The 20,905-nt window shown below is 45.3% G+C and overlaps 1 protein-coding gene across 1 annotated transcript in view; it reads right to left on the reverse strand.

The window, feature by feature from the left end:
• Positions 1 to 1,845: 1,845 nt before the first annotated feature.
• Positions 1,846 to 20,905, reverse strand: part of FLT1 (fms related receptor tyrosine kinase 1) — a 187,719-nt gene continuing 168,659 nt past the window's right edge. The window contains exons 24-30 of the mRNA XM_053563427.1: positions 19,784 to 19,895; positions 17,481 to 17,580; positions 11,920 to 12,025; positions 11,533 to 11,675; positions 9,614 to 9,698; positions 7,732 to 7,826; positions 1,846 to 4,699 (exon numbers count right to left, since the gene is read on the reverse strand). Coding sequence (XP_053419402.1) covers positions 4,498 to 4,699; positions 7,732 to 7,826; positions 9,614 to 9,698; positions 11,533 to 11,675; positions 11,920 to 12,025; positions 17,481 to 17,580; positions 19,784 to 19,895 — 843 coding nt within the window. The 3' untranslated portion in view covers positions 1,846 to 4,497. The remainder of the gene's footprint in view (positions 4,700 to 7,731; positions 7,827 to 9,613; positions 9,699 to 11,532; positions 11,676 to 11,919; positions 12,026 to 17,480; positions 17,581 to 19,783; positions 19,896 to 20,905) is intronic.

A 20,905-nucleotide genomic window follows, 5' to 3' on the forward strand; every position in this document is an offset into this window, starting at 1 on the left:
CCACCACACCCAGCCCCAGAAGAAAGCATTTTCAGGTGTAAAACTCAAAGCTGCTGATGTGTCAAGCAAGATTGGGACTGATTAGCTGGGAGTTGTGGTGGGCACCTGTAATCACAGCTACTTGGGAGACTGAGGCAAGAGAATCGCTTAAGCCCAAGAGTTTGAGGTTGCTGTGAGCTGTGATACTACGGCACTCTACCCAGGGCGACATAGTGAGACTCTGTCTCAAAAAAAAGAAGACTGGGACTGAGAATTGGTTATTAGATTTAGCCATATGCAGGTCACTGATAGCTCTGTCAGGAGCAGTAGCCATGCAAAGTAGTTTAGAGTAACTTAAAGAATGAGTGGAAAAGAGGAATTGTAAACAAGTAGTATAACCAACTTGTTCATAGAATTTTGCTGTTTAGAGGAGTAGAGAAGTTGGGTGGTAGACGGAGGCTGTCGTCCTGCTGGAGGAAAAAAATAATTCCCAAATGTACTATACGTTTCCAGAGTCACGAGAAAATTTCTAAACTATTGACGTGACAGATTCCTCAAACATTTGCCTAAATGAGTGGCTTTACTCTTACGTTATGATAACCAATATTTTTTTAAAGATTTCAGATCCTGGCTTGGTGCCTGTAGCTCAAGCGGCTAAGGCACCAGCCACATACACCTGAGATGGTGGGTTTGAATCCAGCCCAGGCCTGCCAAACGACGACAGCTACAACCAAAAAATGGCCAGGCATTGTGGTGGATGCCTGTTGTCCCAGCTACTTGGGAGGCTGAGGCAAGAGAATCACTTGAGCCCAGGAGTTGGAGGTTGCTGTGAGCTGTGATGCCACAGCACTCTCCCCAGGGCAACAGCTTGAGGCTCTGTCTCAAAAAAAAAAAAAAAAGATTTCAGATCCTGGCCCCACCTGTGGCTCAGTGAGTAGGGCGCCGGCCCCATATACCGAGGGTGGTGGGTTCAAACCCGGCCCCGACCAAACTGCAAAAAAAAAAAAAAAAAATAGCCTGGCGTTGTGGCTTGTGCCTGTAGTCCCAGCTACTCTGGGCTGAGGCAAGAGAATCCCATAAGCCCAAGAGCTGGAGGTTGCTGTGAGCTGTGACACCACGACACTCTTACTGAGGGTGACAAAGTGAGACCGTGTCTCTAAAAAAAAGATTTAAGATTCTTAAAGATAAAGTGCCTCTTGCTCTCTTTGGTTAACTAAAAGTTTACTGAGTTTAGTCATTTATCCGTTTTTCTTTTCTCAACTTTGTCCCAAAGAAAGTGGGCCTAATTTTTCCCCCTAACAATGTCTCTCAAATCCAGTTTCCTCATGACGGTATTAAAGCCAGTAGTAGCATGACCACTTTCTAAGACAAATGTTGGTTGCTTACTCTGCATCTAGTGGTTAGAGTTGTAGTAAGAAAGGAAGATCGTAGCAAAGTTCTTGTGCTTCAGGCTTTTGGCTATTTGTGCAGTTTCCCACATGCAACCTCTAATACACGTGCACTTATCTGCAAACACTCACACTATAATTATGGTAGTGTTTGGGGAAGACGGGCTTTTCATTGAGGGCATTGTCATCTGTAGCAGTGACACTCAGCGTATGCTTTACTTGTTTAGTCATTTTGGTGTTTTCTGGGCAGTCTGCCTAGTTTGATTCTGCTTTTTGTTTACGTTGTCAATGTTCTGATTGTTTAGCCATTTTATGCAGCTGATCCAGGGAACTCTTTCCTCTCTTTGGCTGTATTCACTTTATCTTCTTGTGGTGTGTCTACTAATTGGTTAAAGGGATCTCCTAGAACACCATCCCCAGGGATGTCCATGACCCCTTCTACACTTAACACACAAATCAGAAAATATGTACGTGTTTTTGGAAGTTAATTTTATTATATGAAGATAGTATACAAAATACATTCATCATGGCTAGAAATACAGGGTCAAGTCATGTCTCACTTATATCTATTTGTAGCATATATTCTTGGTTTGTATAAAAGTAACTTTAAAATTCCAGTTTCCTTAAATAGTTCTGCACAACACACACACATACACACATACACATATAGTTACTACCACTGCTGGTCGAAGATGGATTGATTCCTCCTTTAACGATTTACCTGGGGCTAGCAAGTGTCTGATGTCTGACATTCTTATGGGCTGGGAAACAAGATATGTGTCCCATGGGCTAAAGCTAACAACTAAGCATCATTTCTTGAGCTGACTTGACACAGACTTGCAGGTGGTTTCAGTCCCATGCCACCCGGGCTGCCACACATTCTCAAAAGCCCTGAAAGTGCTCGTTTTTCAGCTGTTAGTGCCGACCATTTTTGTAATAAACGGCAAGTGGTTCTCCTGGTTACATCAGTTAATTAGTGTTTTAATTTTCAGTGCTGTTTTAATGAATGAGCACTTTGCAACTGTATATATCACTATTACAACCCTCCATTTTCCTTTCTACAGTAAGACTCCAGATGGGACCATGTGTTGCCTGATGACTCATGTAGGCTACAAACCTGAGTCTTTGAAGAAGCTGAGTAACATAATTCTAATAGATTTTTCTCTTGGAAGAAGGGTATTTGTGTACTAAGGTCTCTTAATGATTAAGATATTAGGTTATTGAAATTAAGACATCGTATGAATAGCATAGGTTTTCTTTGTTGTCATAATTGCCAGGTCCTTACCTGATTTGAAAAAAAGTAAAGAACTGTCTGGGGTCTTCTTTTATTTTCTCTGTTTATCCTCCTTCTAGTTACCTGATTTACACTACTGCTAGCTGTCTGTAAAGAGGAGGAAGAACAAAGATTTTTCCCCTCCTCTGGCTCTATCCTGATTTTGTTTGAATTTAGTTCTTAGCAGAGAAGCATGACTCACTCCCCTCTTCTGGCTGGTAAGTCCTCTGGAAAGGTCACCCTGGGCCACCCAATGTCTCACTTGGGAATGTGCTGACTTTCCCATCTCTTCATACAAAGAACCTTTAGACAAGAATGAGGGACCTAGGAAAGGAGGCATACATTCTAAGTTACATGCGTAAAAGGAAGCGTACTCTTTTCTCCCAGAAGCAGCAATTCACTGTTGCCTGCCCTGCTTCTGACTGGCTGCAGAAGGTGTGTACACCCTAAATACACAGACTATAACTCGCATAAATAGCATCCAACAGAACCAGGATAGAGATCCGAGGCAGCTGACAGGCACCCTCCTTCCCCATGGCCCTATTCCCTTCAAACTCAGGCCCCTAGACAAGGTCCCAAAGCAGACGAAATAGGCTTTTCTTTTATTGATGGCTCATTAACTAGTATCCTAAGTCCCAACCATAGAACTATTTTGCATAAATTATATATTACCTTTTTTCTCAAGGAGCATAAAGTGCTTAATAAACATCAGTTAATGCTCTTCCACATCCTTCCAGATTAGCATGACATAGTGGAATCCCCATTAAATAAAAGGGAAACATGATTGATTCTGTGCTTGAGGTCCCCACTGCTTTGGTGGATTGATTTGGTGGGTCTGAAGCTGGGTTGTTCACTGTGTCTCACTGACGTGTTATTCCATCTACCCTAGTTCTAGTATAGAGAAAACCCTCCCAAAGACTGCGTTTTCATTCCCCCCAGCTTGCTTTTATAACTAACTGTACAACACAGGATAATATAAAAAATGAAGCATCTGCTCCGGACATTAATACTGGAAATAGAATTTGGCATTTTAAGTGGAAGGCTGTCCGTGCTGTGGAGCTGACCCAGCTCTGGGTCAGTTTCAGCGTATCTTGCGAGAGGAACCAACAGTATGGACTCCGAGCTCAGTGTCACTCTCAGAGCGCTAAATCAAAATGTGCCACGTATAGGACTGGGCATTTCTGTTTTAGTTTCAAAAAATGTTTGTCCTTTTCTTGCCTCCCAGAATCAGAAAATGTCCCCTCATCTCTGTCCTGTCTCTGCTCCTGGCTGGGTTCTCCAATGCAGAAGGTCAGCGTGGAGAAGCCACTGAAATGGCATTGCTGAAAGCCTGCCCGTGGGTGTAGATTCCTTCTCATGCCCTCTCCTGTTTTCTCTCCTTTCTCCCTCCTTTTTCCCCTTTTCCTTCTTACATGTCTCATGCCTGCTAGAGGGCTCCTGAGACACTGCTTTGGCCAGCTAGTGACTCCTAGAGCTGGAGGGCATATGCCCTGCTCTTGGGCTCTGGGGCTGGCCCATGGGGTTCACTCAGCATGGTGTGATCAGCTCCTGAGGCATCGTGGTCCCACACGTCCTGAGGTCTCTGGGCTTAAAAGGATTTCTCTAACTCGGTGAGCAACATAGGCTTTAGCGGTAGTGTTCTTCACTTGTCACTGTTTCTCTACTTATCTGGGTTACATTCTTATTAGTCAAAAAAACAAAAAGCACTATTAAAAATTCATAAAAAGCAGCTGGCTCCTGTGGAAAGATAAAGGTGTAAACGTATATATGCATAATACTGATAAAAGCTAGTTTTCTGGGGGTATAAATACACACATGCTTAGGTATAAATACACAGCTAAGGCTTTGTGTCAAACTTCAGACGGGTGGGGTGGCGTATAAGACCACGGAGTTGTAGTCTGGGGGAGGAGAGCAGCATGAGATCTTCTTGTCCAGCTCCGAGTTGTCATACGTGGATCTGCGTTTGCCTCTGTTGAGGTGTCCGCAGCTGGAGTGGCAGAAAGTGGGCCTGCTGATGTCGGAAAGCCCTGACTCCTTACTTTTGCTGGTAACTCTCAAGCTGAAGAAAGAAAATAAGTCAAATGTACAAAATTGGTTTCTCAAAAATAAACACTAAAACCCACTCTTTCTTAGTGGGTCATTTGTTCATTAACCCTGTCCCAGGGTTAATGGTTACTGAACCCCTTCTCAATGTCTGGTCAGATTTTCTTGGTTCTAAAGCTGTAGGCTGCCTCCTTAATACCAGCTTGGTGTCACTGGGCAGAAATGCCTTCTAGTGGCAGGGATGTGAAGTATATGATTAGATCATGTAAATCCTAATTCCAGGTGGAAAATGCCTCCAAGACTTGGGTACAGCCCTTTCCTACTCTTAGGTCAAACAGCTTTGTGGCAAGCCAAAAAATGCTCCCTATACTCCAAAATATATCTGTATTTCAAATTCCTAGAACCTGTCATCATCACCTGACATGGCAAAAGGCATGTTTTAAGTTAAGGATCTTGAGAGGAGCGGCTTACTCTAAATATTATCAGACGTATGCTTGCTTGAGGGAGGCAGAGGGAGAAGATCCGCAAAGATACAAGACCGCCAAGGTGAGGCAGAGAAATGCAGCCACAAGCCAAGGAATTCTCCCCGAGGAATGCAGCCGGAAGCCGGGATTCTCCCCGGGAGCCTCTGGAGAGAACACAGCCCTCCCCCCACCTAGGGCCTCAGAACTGTGAGAGACTATTCTCTTTTTTTAGAGTCACCAAGTTTGTGGTAATTTGTTACAATAGTCTCAAGAAACAAGTAGAGCTTTACACGAAGGTTAGTATAGCTGTTGCCGTCATGTTTGTATTCTAGAAGAGATGACGTTTTCAGTTATGGGACTGCATTTCACTAGCAAGGCTCAAGGGTGGTGAAACTTGCTTCTGGGTTCTTTGTGTTGCATCCAGACTAAGACAGAAAAGCTCCTGTCATTTCATATTTTATTTACACTTTTGAATTTCTTACTCAGTAGGAACCAGGATGAGAGAGAGAACCTCATGAACAACACTGGTTTGACTGGTTGGGACTAGCAAATGTATGTTCTATATTTTATTTATTTATTTTTGAGACAGAGCCTCAAGCTGTTGCCCTGGGTAGGGTGTCGTGGCATCACAGCTCACAGCAACCTCAAACTCTTGGGTTTAAGTAATTCTCTTGCCTCAGCCTCTCAAGTAGCTGGGACTCCAGGCACCTGCCACAACGCCCGGCTATTTTTTGGTTATAGTTATCATTGTTGTTTGTCGGGCCCGCTCTGGTGTATGTGGCTGGCGTCCTAGCTGCTTGAGCTACAGGCGCCAAGCCTGTTCTATATTTTAGTCTCAGAACAGAGGACAATATATGGTTTTCTTTTCTTCAACAAAGATTTATTCTAGATAAAAGTAGCCACCATTCATTTTCTGAAGTGATTCAAAATACGAAACAAAAGCATATATCCTTTCTCCTTTTCTTTCTTTTTTATTTTTGACTCTGTGTTTTTTTGTTTTGTTTTGTTTTTTTAATTTTTTTGAGACAGAAACTCAAGCTGTCACCCTGGGTAGAGTGCTGTGGCATCACAGCTCACAGCAAACTCCAACTCCTGGGCTCAAGCGAGTCTCCTGCCTCCGCCTCCCAAGTAGCTGAGACTACAGGCGCCCACCACAGCACCTGGCTATTTTTTGGTTGCAGCCATCATTGTTGTTTGGCGGGCCCGGGCTGGATTCAAACCCGCCACCTCAGGTGTATGTGGCTGGCGCCTTAGCCGCTTGAGCCACAGGCACCAAGCCTGTGTTTGTGTTTTTTAAAGAGACTAGCCAGGCAGGCTGCAGTGCAGTAGCATGATCATAGCTCACTGCAGCCTCCAGCTCCAAAGATCCTCCTGCTTTAGCCTCCCAAGTAGCTGGGACTATAGTCACCCAACACAACGCTCAGTTAGTTTTTCTAATTTTAGTAGAGACAGGGTCTCACTCTTGCTCAGGCCGATTTAGAATTCCTGAGCTCAAGCAATCCACTGTCCTCCCAGAGTGCTAGGATTACAGGTGTGAGCCGTCTCACCCAGCCTGGACATTTCTTATAAAGGAATCAATACGTGATATTTTATGACTGGCTGCTTTTATTTAGCACATTTCTTCTAGTTTCTCGGCATCCTTGCCTACACTGACTTTTGATTCTGGACATCTTTATGGGTGTGAAGTGGTATCACATGGGGGTTTTGATCTGTATTTTCCTGATGACTAACTGACATGGACCATCTTTCCCTGTGCTCCATGCCATGCCTACTGTTTTGTAAATACAGTTTGCTGGGACCCAGCATGCCTACTTGTGTATTATCAATGGCTGCTCTGAGACTCTCAGGGCAGAGTGAACCTTAACAAGTCGGAACCGGCTCTGTTTGGGGTGAGACAGGGACAAGCATGTGGACTAGGAGGGCAGGAATGTCTGATGGGCCCAGCTTTCCCAGGCCAGCACCATTTCTGGACTGAAGTGTTAGGGCCATGGTGTACAAAGTGAGAAGTAATTCTAAGTAATTCTGACAGCAGTGGCCAGAGCATGGAGGGAGGAGCTGATTAACTGAGCAAGTGAGGGGTTTGTGGAGAAATCAAGAGAGAAAAGGAGGCCAGAGTCAAACAGGAAGCAGAGAGTTCATCATGTGGAAAGCGTGAGTGACCAGGGTGGCACGTCTAAGGCCTTGAAAACAGCACTTGAACTCCTCTTGTATCAGCCCTGACACACCATGCTGAGCATTCTGTCCCACCCCATGAGCATGCCTCTGTCACGGTGGGCGGCCCGGCTCCTTCTAGCCGAGGCACTGTGCTCCACGTGTTCCAGCTGCCTGCCTTTGCAGGGGCCGCTCTGAAGGTTTTCCCTCTAAAACTCAGTCTGCCTTCCCATAGGTTGGTGCTTGTATGTCCAATTTTATGCCCCCCTCTCTTGCCTTTTGGGGGGAAAAAATGCTTCTCTGCAATGCCTAAACACTATTGTTCAGGAGGGCAAATAGCCCTCAAATATTTCCCATTAAACCCCATCTTCCTGGCACCTTCCTTCACAGCCCTCTGCTATCTGATGGCAGAAAAGACACCCGGCTTCCTTACTCGATCCGCAGTGAGGCCTTGGGTTTGCTCTCAGTCCAAGTGAAGCGCTTCAGCACTGGGGAGGCCAGCAGAGTGCTACTGTCCCCATGGTAATCCTGGTGGGGAAGAAGGAGAAAGGTTATACTCTCACCTGGCCCACGGGTGATTCTGGATGTGCCCTCACCCTCCATAATCCTTGCCTATTGAGATAAAGTATTTCTCTCTATTGACAACTACAGACTTGGTCAGTTGCAAGAAATGCCTCTTTCCAGTGACTTCAAGACCCTTCTTTTTGAAAACGAAGTAAATAAATTTAAACAAACGGGAAAACTGCAAGTAACAGGTTAGCATTTTCCATATTAAGCCTTTAAGCAAATTATTACATATATTAAAGCTAATTTTGGCACATGACTATTCCTATGTATGCTGAGCTATTTGGTGGCCATGATATATAAAAAGTCTAAGATTATAAATGTATGGTTCAGTTTTTTTCCTTAGTGATTCTATGGAATTTTCAGGCTCTGTTGGTCATATTTTCTAGCAATTAAATTTCCATGTTAATTCATCTTTAGCATGGGTCTGTTTATGCAGACCCATCCTTATTCAACTGTGAACAGTATATCCCAGTAAGTGGACTCCTCCGTTTGATCCTGCCACTCTCTGAGGCTCTCACTGGGCTGTGTTCACATCCTCACCTATCAGGAAACAACCAAGCACACAAAGCAGTTGCATAATTCACCACTGTATTAGGGCAGGAAAAGTGTTTAAGGTTGAGAGAAATCTTCCGTATTTTGCTCAATATTGTTTCCTTGGCCTTGAAACCAATGTACAAGCAGCAAAACAAAATTTCCATCTATTTTGTATTCTGCAACTTATTTGTAATGTTTAAAACATCTTAAATCATCCAGTCTGTATATTTGGCATGTCTGGCAAGGTTTTGGTGTTTTTTTTGTGTTTTTTGTGGTTTTTGGCCGGGGCTGGGTTTGAACCCGCCACCTCCGGCATATGGGACCGGCGCCCTACTCCTTGAGCCATAGGCACCGCCCGGTTTTGGTGTTTTTAAGGGTGACTGTGCTTGCCTCAAGGCCACACTGATGGTGGTGATCACCATCACATTGTAGTTGGTTTTCTAGGCCCTTTATGGGGTGCAGTCATCACCAGCACTTCTCAAACTTTTCCCGTGTGCAGGAATCCCCTAGGGGTCTTGTGATAAGGCAGTCTGAATCTGGGAGCGTGGATCCTGAGAGCTGGCATTTCTAGCCTGCTCCTAGGCATAGCAATGTGCTTGTCTGGAGTTGACACCTGCAGTAATACCACAACCACACTCCTGCTTATCCTTGTCCCCCTCCTTTTATTCTCTAAACTCCATGTCCCAGGGCTCTAAAGAGAAGAGCTGGGGAGGCCGTTTACTTGTCAGCTATAGTGGTTTGCTTCTCCCAGTGTGGCTGGGTAGGAACATAGCCGTTTGGCCTGCAGAGGCTCAAAGGAAGGGTCATAAGAGCTAGCTGGACTTCTCCCAGTCTCCAGGCTGCTTGTAAGAGAGAGTGCTCTATTAGGTCATAAGGTGTTGCCACCCACACAGCTAGGAGTTGCCTCTGTTATTCTGAAAATAAAGAGGCATCACTGGCAACCAAGAGCTTAGAAACATACAGTGGAGTTTCCAAAGGAACTAAATTCCTGCCAGGCAAGGACTTGGGGCCTGGAGTTAATTCATGGACTTCTACTTTCAAATTAGCTCTACATAGCTAAACCTAGTTGTCAGTATCCCTAACACTGTCATTTTAACCACCACTAACTACAGGCCTTCATTGCCCAGGAGCTGACAGACTACTAGAGTTGGTGTTTGGATGGGATCTGGTGAAGAGTACTTTTGGGGAGACCTGAGTAGTAACTTCACACTTACATCCAGCAGGGAGGTGGCATCTGGTAAAACTTCTTCAAAGGTTTTAATTCTTTCCAGGCTCATGAATTTGAAAGCATTTACATATCTAATGAAGAAAGAGAAAGCATAATCAAGATAGGAAAATGCACCCAGCTTTGATTAGTCAGGAGACCATGGGCACCATATCCTAGCTAAGATGAACCAAAATAGCAGGTGGCCTAATTGCTGAGGTTCAAATTTTCCTGTTGTGGCCACTGGGAATCCTGACAGTAATGCCACTTCTTTCACACTCCATGGTTTTGACCAAGATCCCAGTGGGACCCACCCTGGTCCCTGGTAGAATCAGAAAACATCTGGCCTAGAAGAAACGTAAAGCATCACCTGGTCTGCACCCCCTACAATAAAAGAGGGGAAATGATAGGCAAGCTGATAAAACTATATCACTTACAGCTGCCCGCTTCCTAAAAGCAAGGGAGGTGACAAAATGACCTGTCAGGTTTACATAGCTGATTTAATGGCATAATCAGTGCAAGGGCCAGTCTTGTATATTCTGTTCTGTGATTACAGATGGGGAGAAACGGATAGTGTTTGTGTGGTGTCTCTATACCTTTATACATTTCGCTGATGACCTATTAGGAAAGACCATGAGAGATATCCACTATGTGGTTTTCACAAGGCAAATTCACCTAGACACTTGGAGTGATCCATGCAGGTGTAAGGAGTTGGTACGTGCGTCCGTGCAACTATAACACATGCGTAACTACCAGTGATGAAGTGCAGACTCCCGGCCAGCAGAGGCCCTCAGTTAGTATTTACTCCCTGTGCCTTCTCCAATTCCTCTGTAGTAATGTGAAATGTACTAGTTAGGTAAGAAAAAGAAAACTAGTTTTGTTTGTTTAGTTTTATTTATCTGAAGGTGTCATCAAAAAAGTCAATGTCATGGGGGAAGAAAATAATGCAGGGATGGTTCTAAAATAAGATGGACTAAGCTTAAGAAAACATAATGCTGGGGCGCCTTGTGGCTCAAAGGAGTAGGGCACCGGCCCCATATGCTGGAGGTGGTGGGTTCAAACCCAGCCCCAGCCAAAAACTGCCAAAAAAAAAAAAAAAAAGAAAGAAAAAGAAAACATAATGCATGTTAATTGGATCCTGCTTTTTTTTTTGAGACAGAGTCTCAAGCTGTCGCCCTGGGTAGAGTGCCGTGGCGTCACATCTCACAGCAACCTCAAACTCTTGGGCTTGCCTCAGCCTCACGAGTAGCTGGGACTATAGGTGCCCGCCACAATGCCCAGCTATATTTTGGTTGTCATTGTTATTTGGCAGGCCCAGGCTAGATTTGAACCTGCCTGTTCTGGTGTATGTGGCTGGTACCCTAGTCATTTGAGCTACAGGCACTAAGCCTGGATCCTGCTTTTTTAAAAAGGTATAAATAAACATTTTGGAGAAATTATAGAAATTTAATAATAGATGATATTAAGGAATTTTATTGGTGTGATAATTTTGGCGAGGCTTACACAGGAGAATAACCTTTTTTTTTTTTGGCTGGGGCTGGGTTTGAACCCGCCACCTTCGGCATATGGGACCGGCGCTCAACCCCTTTGAGCCACAGGCGCTGCCCGAGAATAACCTTCTTACAAGGTGTATACCCAAGTGTTAAGGGGGAAGTGCCTTAACCCTTCATTAAAATGGTTCAGCAAAAAGAAACACACATACACAGTGTACAGAAAACTAGGGTAAAACGTCAACAACAGTTCAACTTAGGGAATGGGTATATGGGTGGATCACTATATAATTCTTCCCTCCCTCCCTCCCTCCCTCCCTTCCTTCCCAGCTTTCCTTCCTTCCTTTCTCTCTCTTTTTTTCCTCACCCTTTCTTCCTTTCTTTCCTTTCTGCCATGTTGGAAAATTCTGTAATAGAATGTTGTGGAAAAAAATCTTACCTGACATCCTCAGAGCTTCCTGAATTAAACGTTGGCGCTGAAATGCCTTCCTTGAAGAAGTCCTCAGCAAAGGCAGGAGTTGAGTATGTAAACCCACTACTTCCAGTCAGTATGGCATTGAGTGGGATATAGTCTTTACCATCCTAAAATGCCAAGATAGAGGTATTTGCACAAATTTTGACTTTATCCAATTTCTGTCAAGCATTATGTCACCTTCAACTATGCCATCTGCACAATCTTGGTTGTGTTTGTAGAAGCTAATACACACTTTTTTAATGCTGATCTCAGCTATTCTGTTAAGAGATTTTAAAACAACAAACAGAACACCCCCTAGATGTACATTCGAAGGCATTTGCCTTCTGATATTCTAGATACATTTAGCTTTACCTTTTGTACATTTGCTTGAAGCAGATCGCCAAGCTTTTCCACGAGTTCTACAAATCTCGGCCTTTCTTTTGGGTCTTTGTGCCAGCAGTCCAACATGATCTGGTAGCTGTTGGGTAAAAGCACAATAGAAATAACTGGAGAGCAGTGATAATTTGCTGTTTGCTGATTGCCCTACATACCATAGAGTGTGGGTGTCATCATGCATAAAATACTGTAGTGTGTGTCATAGCTTCATTTTGTTAGGTTTGGGTCTGTACCACCACCACTTAAAAAGGCTCCTTAGGCCAGGCCTTACAGGCAGTGGAAAATGTGTACCAAGCGACCCAAGCTCTTTGTAGCTCTGAGCCCTCTGCAGAGTGGAAGGCTCGCATTCTGTGGATCCCGCAGAGCTCTTGGAAAGGCAAGCCACATGACGCATGGCGCAGCGAGCTGGGCACAGCAGGGAGAGCTGAAACATTCCGGTTCTCATTCTGGTCCCTGGGAACCAGAGTTCTACGCCCATGAGCTCGTTAGCCATGCCGCACACATGACGCGTGGCGCAGCGAGCTGGGCGCAGTGGGGAGAGCTGAGACCTTCCGGTTCTCATTCTGGTCCCTGGAAACCAGAGTTCTACGCCCATGAGCTCGTTAGCCATGCCGCACACATGACGCGTGGTGCAGCGAGCTGGGCGCAGAGGGGAGAGCTGAGACCTTCCGGTTCTCATTCTGGTCCCTGGGAACCAGAGTTCTACGCCCATGAGCTCGTTAGCCATGCCGCACACATGACGCGTGGCGCAGCGAGCTGGGCGCAGAGGGGAGAGCCGAGACATTCTCATTCTACCTCTCTAGCTTTGGGTGTATGCCTTCGGGCACCAGCAACTCCAAATATACCCTAAGACTATCCCCATTTTAAAGTATATGAGGTGGCTGACAAAGACAGCATAAAGGAATATAAAGAAAAAGAGAGGAATGTCAGAAGGAAGATAAAGATAAAAAAGGTGATGATACTAGCAAAGTTGTCAATAACATGCAGACTTTATCTCACTATTCTGAGTACTTTGACAGAGGCAGCTGGTGAAAAGAAGGAATAATCAGTTATGTAATGCCCCAAGGCCAGAAGTTAAAAACCAAGCAATTACTTGGAGGAAGTATGGCCTTTCTTAGCACTGAAATCTAAAAGAAGGTTCTTCTGGATGGGTCTCAACTACATCACTAATCAGGCAGAAATGACTTCATAGGACTGTTCTGTACAGTGTCTTTCAATGTTGGCCAAAGCCTAAACAGCAAAAAATACTATTCAGTAATAGCAATCCTCAGAGGCTAGAGAGTGTGTTCCAGGTGTGTGTGTCCTAAAGTTCTGCTTTAAGCTGAGGATAAGCTTCTAGGTACTCAGGGGACTAAAGGCACCGTGTGGTATACAATGTCTTTCATGGGCATCAGTCTTCACAGGGAAGCTTTCCTACCATTTGTGTGGTGGAATGCAAGTTCTGCTTCCTGCCAAGTACCTGGCAAGCAAAGGCCCTAAGTCTCTGATTAAGGGACAGAAGTGCATAAAGTTGGGGGTTCCCCTACACAAAGGCGAGGGTCTGCCATTCAGGCGTGTGATCACTATGAGCTTTTGTCCCTTAATCTTTGTCTAGAGCTGTTCAGACTCTTCTCAGAAGGCAATCTGGGTTCCCTCCCACCCTGTACTTCATCTGCTGTACCTATTTTACTTCCCAAGAGCTGTGAGGGTTCCTTGGAAAGTGTGGAGTGTGCTGTGTTGGGACTCAATTTGCAGAAACCAAGAACAGCAGAAATAAGAAAGGAATTCTAACTCTAGAACTCTGGACTGTTGTCCCTGCTTTGTGGGAGACACAGGATAGGCAGCCACAGTACCCCAGGTCCCAACTAGTCCTGACCAGCATCACCTCTGAGTGAGGCTCAAGGCACTTGCTCCTCATGCTGTGAGAACAGGCCCTGCAGGCCCCCTGGGGCCATCCCGCCAGTGGTCAAAGGTCAGAAATAACATAAGACATGCAATCTGCACAATCCAATATGGATCTCACTTTAAGTTTACATGTTTTACTAATTTATTGAGATACGTATAAAATATATACGACAGACACAGGTGACTAGACAAAAGTCTGAGGTTATCAGCCCAACTGTATTGGCTGTGGCAGAGGCTGACCTGCGTCCACCTTACTGCATACATGCAAGCCTAGAAGTCCCAGGCACCTTTATCTCTATCAATAAACAGGTTCTCTGAGACAGGGACAAGAACATTAAACATGTATATACCTAGCTAATCTGTCAAAGACAGCCAGAACAAGAAAGGCTTACACCCAGGTAAACAAAACGGGGCCCTGAGAATAAGGAGCAGGGACCTTCCATCAAGCAGGGGCCCTGAGTTTCTCTCCACTGGCACCGTCACCTCACAGCACTGGGAACCAGCAGCTGCTGAGGACACATGGCTGTCCTGAGTGGTCCTTTCCCAGGTTTCCCTGATGAAAGTAGAAAAAGAGACCATCGGCCAGGCGTGGTGGCTCACGCCTGTAGTCCCAGCGCTGTGGGAGGCTGAGGCGGGTGGATTGCCTGAGCTCAAAGGTTCAAGACCAGTATGAGCAGTAGTGAGCCAGAGTAAGACCCCGTCTCTACTAACATCAAAAACAGCGGGACAGAGCATCACCAGAGGACGAAGAAAATGAACAACAAAAAAGAGTACTTCAAACGAACAAGAATGAACAAGGAAGCTGAAATTAAAAATTAAAAAAAAAAAAGAAAAGAAAAAGAGATCATCTTGGACCTCTTGCTGGTTTTTATTTTTGATTCTTGGTTTCTGATTTTTAGTTTCCCCTCCTCTTGCCTAAAAATCCAATGTGAATCATCTCAGCAAACACCAAAGGAAAGGAAAAGAAATCAAAAGACATCTGATTAAACAGCCTCTGGGTGAGGAACCAACAGCTCAATGTTACATGATTTTACACCACTAAGTAAATAGGTTTAATACAGCAAAGAGGCACCAGTTGCTCCCAAGCCAGGAGTAAAGGGGGCTATGGGAAGCATTTTCCTTCAAACCCATCACCAAGTTCAAAGCCAAGTTCAGGTCACAGGATCCCATTTCTGAGAAGCTGCACTATGTCCTCACCCAGGCCTCCCTACTCTTGGAAATTCCTCCATCAACTCTCACATGCTTAAGAAAATGGCCGATGGTTTGAATTATGGCCTTTTGAAGAAACATGTCACAAGTCATCTTCATTTCAAAATTTCTAAAGGAAACTTCTCCTTCCCCAGAATCGAGAAATCATACCTCTCCCTATAGGCTGTTTGGGGTACTGGGGTTTACCTGAGTGCGGTTTATGTCAAGACTTAAAGTTTAACAAGGACCAAGGGAGTTTTTAGCCCAAAGTTGGTGTGACTTTGTATCTCAACAGTTATTCTGGACCAGATCCTGGATAAGAATTGGAAAAATCCTGTGCAGGTATGTTCTGTGCCTCAGTTTACCCATCTGTAAAATGGCGATGACAGCAGCCAGTGTTTATAGGGTTGTTAGGAGCATTTAACATGTTAAATTAACGTATGTTAACAGTGCTTAAACCAATATCTGGCACTTACAAGCACTGAATAGCTGGTGAAGTATTACTAAATACTGTTATAATAAAAACTAATTTCATAGTATTTACCATTATTCTGACATTAAAATAAAAGCTAATTTCATACTATTTGGCATGTATTTTAAGTAAAAATTGAGACTGATTTTGTACTATTTAGCATATATTTTGAGATGAAGAGAAATAATGTTCTTTAATAACTGCCTTTATCATTAGTAATTAGTAATTGAGAACTTCTTGTGATTTTTAGATTATATGAAAAGTAGAAGGACATACTTAATTCAAAGGACAAGCGGGCTTATCAGAGGGCCATTTCTTTTGAGACACGTGGGGTATATTCCTAATTCAGCAGCCTCCAGGGTCTAGGGAGATCAGTCTGGAGGGCTAGGGACTCTGTCTCTACGCCTCAACTGACAGAGAGCACACTGCCTCACTTCTCAGAGTTTGACTTTCATTACTCGTTAAATTCAGATTATAATATCTGCCCTGCCTGTCTCTCAAGGTTGTTGGGAATGTCAAATGAGACCGTGTGTGGGAAGACACTTAGAAAACCATAAAGTGCAAAGTGAGTTCATTTTAAACCAGGTCTCTCGGCACAGAAATGGGGAGCCTTGTCCTCAACCCCCTACCTATTTCCTTTCCTGACCACATGACTTTTCAAGGCCTCTATCTGGAAACTGAAGTTACAAATCCAGTTTCTAGGTGTGAATCCAGACAAAAGGATTTTACTTTTACAAAGTAAAAGGAATCACGCAATGAAAAACTCACAAGGCCTTCAACCCTCTCTAGCCCAAATATAGTGATGGGGACTAATCTAGCTTTGTCCCTGGCTCTCAGAAAGAGGCCTTGCTTCAAGCTCCCAACCCTTTCTTGATGAGGACACCATGCCAGACTGACAAGAGCAGGTCCCCTCTCTCCTCCTGTACTCAGGCTGTACTCCGCAGCCCCGCCTTCGCTGGCCCAAGTCCCCAGTCCACCTTGCCCAGCTTCCCGTCCTGCGCCTGACCTACCATCATCCCCAGATGATGAAGGAAAGAGACAGCACTCTAGCCCTTTGGCCAAGCCCACACTTCCTTCATTCCCTCTGACTCCTCCTTAAAGGCCATGCCAGGGCTCCTGACAGGACCCTATTGTGTGGGTGGGATAGGGAGGGCCAGTTCAGGAAAGGTGGTGCCGCCTCAGGGAGGCTCATGTCCTTGTCAGCAGCTCAACAAAACTGCACGTGTCATCACATTCCTGCTCGGACCTCAAAGTGCAAAACATCCACAAAGCCTCAGGAAAAAAAGTATGTCCAAGAGAGTCAAGCTAGTAAAATTTGCACAATGGAGAAAACCTTCTACGGACCCTGTCATCTTCCCGGAGTCCCCTGACGGCACAGCAGGAAGGCACCTGAAGAAGTCATCTGCTCTAGGCCGTTCAGACAGCTGTGGAGCCTGTTTCTGAAGGGCGCTAAAGATCGTGTTGCCCACACAGCCTTCTGTGGAGTATAACTGTGATTCAGTCAGGAAATTTCCCCTTTCCCCTCTAACATTTCCTCTCCTGCAGTCCAAATCGTTCCCTTCATGGGTCTTTCGGTTGGATGGAGAGATGGTCACTAGTGGCTTCCAGCCCTTGGTGCCTGTGGCTGTTCGGCTCATTTGGCTCCCACTCCATGAGAGGGGCCACGGGCCTGCCTTCAGTCCCTGAGTGTTCTTTTCCTTTTGCCTGGATCCACACCTAGAAACTAGATTTGTAACTTGGGTTTCAGATAGAGGCCTTAAAAAGTCATGTCAGTGGTCAGGAGAGGAAATAGGTAGGGGGTCGAGGACAAGGCTCCCCACTTCTAGAAAACACTCCCAGCACAGCTGGGTCCAATAGGGGCTGAGGAGGGCATCCCTAACGGAAAGAACTTTCTCATCTTCCAAGACTGAGATTCTAAAAATGAACAAAACATCCCCTCTCAGAGTTTTGTGGGGAGAAAGCTGTCTGGGAAGGGAGGAAGCCGAGCACTCACATTTCAGGAGTGGCGTACTCTGGAGCCCTCATCCTCATGCCTTCCTTCAGGCGGCTGCAGAAGTCCTCATCCATTTGCACTCCTGGGTATGGAGACCCACCTGTGGGAGACAATGTGGGAAACACAGCATGTTACATACAGCTTAGGGTACAAAAGACCATGAGGGTGCAATTCGGGGTTTCCTTTCTCCCTTCATTTTTGTTATTTTATTTTTTGAGACAGAGTCTCACTCTGCTGCCCTATACAGAGTTCTGTGGCATCATAGTTCAACCTCAAATTTCTGGGCTCAAGGGATCCTCCTGCCTCTGCCTCCCGAGTAGCTGGGACTACAGGCGCCTGCCACAACGCCTGGCTAATTGTTCTATTTTTAGTAGAGACAGAGTCTTGCTTTTGCTCATATTGGTCTCAAACTCCTGAACTCAAGAGATCCTCCTGCTGTGGCCTCTCAGAGTGCTAGGGTTATAGACATGAGCCACCGCGCCCAGCCTCCTTCCTCCCTTTAAAGAGATGTTTTAGAAACAAGTTCCCAGCGATGAGAATGAACCTCAGTGTACAGGAAAATATACACAGCAATTCAGCAAATCATCATTCGTGATATACTTGGCTGGTTGGTCCCGGGATGCCGGTGTCTGACGCCCACGACCATTCCAGTGGCTGCTCTGGCCTGTTTGGTTGGGAAAGGGGTACTCTCTGAAGGGTCTCTGCTCTCTCCTCACACGGAACTCTAAAGAAATCCCATCACTGGAGACTTATCCTTGAGTTAATGAACTTCCTTTTAAAAAGCCAATAGACTTTAAAAATCCATGGCTTTACGCCTGTAATCCTAGCACTCTGGGAGGACATGACAGGAGGAACCCTTGAGCTCAGGAGTTTGAGACCAGACTGAGCAAGAGCAAGACTCTATCTCTACTAAAAATAGAAAAACTAGCCAGGCATTGTGCTGGGCACCTGTAGTCCCAGCTACTCAGGAGGCTGAGGCTGGAGGATCGCCTAAGCCCAGGAGTTTGAGTTGGCTGTGAACAGGGCAATCTAGCCTGGGTTAATAGAATAAGACTCTGTCTCAAAAAAAAAAAAAAAAAAAAAAAAAAAAATTCATGGCTGCTTGTGGATCATTCATACTTAGTGAGGATGATTTTGAGATTTTGAGATTTTCTTGCATACTTCTCACAGCACCGGGGAACTAACAGTTGTGACAAGCCCAGGGGAAGGGCCTTGTGCTCCAGGCCTAGGGTGAAAGGGGTGGGCTAGGTGGGAGGCTGCCTGTGATCAGAAGTCTGCAGACCTGAGGGTGCCGGAGGGGCCGCATTTTGCCTTTTGCCAGTTTTACTCTCCTAAGATTCCCCCGTAATCTCTCCTTTTGGAGGGCTTCTTGACTGGGGTGGGGGTCGGCAGGCCCTTCCAATCCGCTCCGTTCCAGCCCTCAGATCTAGTCTATCTCAGCATTTGTTTGCCTGTACTTTCCAGTGATTGCTGCTGGTAGGAAGCAGCTGGGAGACGTGCGCTGCTGGCACCGTGTCACTGTGGGGCCACTGCAGCCGCCAAGCTGCTTTCAAAGACTGGAAGCAACAGGTGCCTGTCATCGAAAGCAGGAGAATGATTTTTACACATTACAGGAAACCAGGGATGTTACTGGGTGACTTTTATTTGCTACAAAAGGCAAATTTTTGGCAAAGCCCAAAAGACTCTTGGCTAGAACTCGAGTTTGGGAGGCCTCAGGTCATCGGCATGTATCCACGAGCAGATGCAGGGGTCTGTGCTTATCTGTGTGCCTTGAACAAGGTTTCTAGTCACTGCCGTGCATGTTATTACAAGCAGAATAAATAGAACCAGTATTCTCCATTGTTCATCCAGCAGAAACCAGTGTCCAAGGCTGTATCGTGTGTTAATACCAGAGGCGCTGGGTAAGCCTTCTAATAACCCCTTTCCCACTGGTTCAGCTGCACTTACCAGGGCTATTCCTAAGAAAAACTCTGAGACCGAAGATGCAGGAGGGAAGGCCAAAGATGCTCGATCTAATGTTTGCAGAATTAGAAGAAGAGGGCTAAGTACAGAAAAAGATAAACCCAACTTCATATTTTATGTTGGTGTGAGCTTGTTCACGACCATATGAACCACTCTTACAGTATGGAGCACGCAAACACACCCATTACTCATCTGAGATTCCACATGGACTCATGTTTCCCTTAGGGTTTTCAGTTGTCATGGGCGCTGATCTAAAGGTTGTATCTACCCACAGGACGCTCAGCAGAAGATGTGGACATTTACTTCTGGGCTATTTGATCTCTTCCTTCCCCCAAATTTACCTAAGGAGAAGATTTCCCACAGCAATACTCCATAAGACCACACGTCGCTCTTGGTGCTGTACATTTTGTCAAAGATAGATTCAGGAGCCATCCATTTCAGAGGAAGTCGAGTCTGGAAGAAGGTAAGGGGGCCTTGAGCAGAAGGGCATGAAAACAAAGCACATTCAACCCAAGTGCCCATGGGGTCACCTCTCAGATAACATTTGGCCCATAAATCATTTCCTAGAGAAGCTCCAGTTTCCTAACAGAAAAAACCCTTCTAGCATGCACTGTTACGCTAAAAGAGAACCCTAAGCATGTAATACTGAGCCCTGTGAAAGCAAAAGATGCTTAGTAACCCCCTCTGATGTGTTCAGCATATTCTAACTCCATGGCTCTGTAAGAAATCCTCCCCTGCAAAAAAAAAGCCTGCACTCTATGGCGCCGCTAAGGGCTTGGAAAAGAGTGATTGGAATTAGAAGACACCCTGCAAATTGGTGGTGATTTCCAGGAACTTTTCCTAAGAAGGAGGATTCTGAAAAGCATTCCTATGCAGAGACAGAATTTCAAAAGTCATTGAATGAGGACAGTTGGCAAAGGCAGTGGAAAGAGAGAAAAAGAGAAAGAGGAAAGAAGGAAGATCGGTCTCTAAGGAGCATGCATGGTTGGTTTTCCAGCGTGCAGACAAATTTTTCTCTTCCAGATAGCAAGAAATCCCAGCATGCTGTGCACCACCACTGCAGACAGACGGGGACTGATGGGAAGTACAGGATAATAGAGACATGAAGAGGAAAATGGGGGGCGGGGGGCAGGGAGAGGTTAGAAGAGACACAGATCAGAAAAGAGGGACAGGCTGACATGGGCAGATGCCATCTTTGCAGACTAGGGCTTTGAGGAAAGATTGTTCCCTTTCTTTTTCTTATTTTTATTTTTATTTTATTTTTATTTTTTTATTGTTGGGGATTCATTGAGGGTACAATAAGCCAGGTTACACTGATTGCATTTGTTAGGTAAAGTCCCTCTTGCAATCGATTTGGAGCAGTGGTTCTCAAAGGATGGTCCTGGGACTAGCTTTTAGAAATGCAAATTCTCAGGCCCCACCCAAGACTTACTGACTTAGAAACTCTAAGGGTGGGCCCAACA

Source organism: Nycticebus coucang, chromosome 15 (genome assembly GCF_027406575.1).
Source record: "Nycticebus coucang isolate mNycCou1 chromosome 15, mNycCou1.pri, whole genome shotgun sequence".
Lineage (NCBI taxonomy): Eukaryota > Metazoa > Chordata > Mammalia > Primates > Lorisidae > Nycticebus > Nycticebus coucang.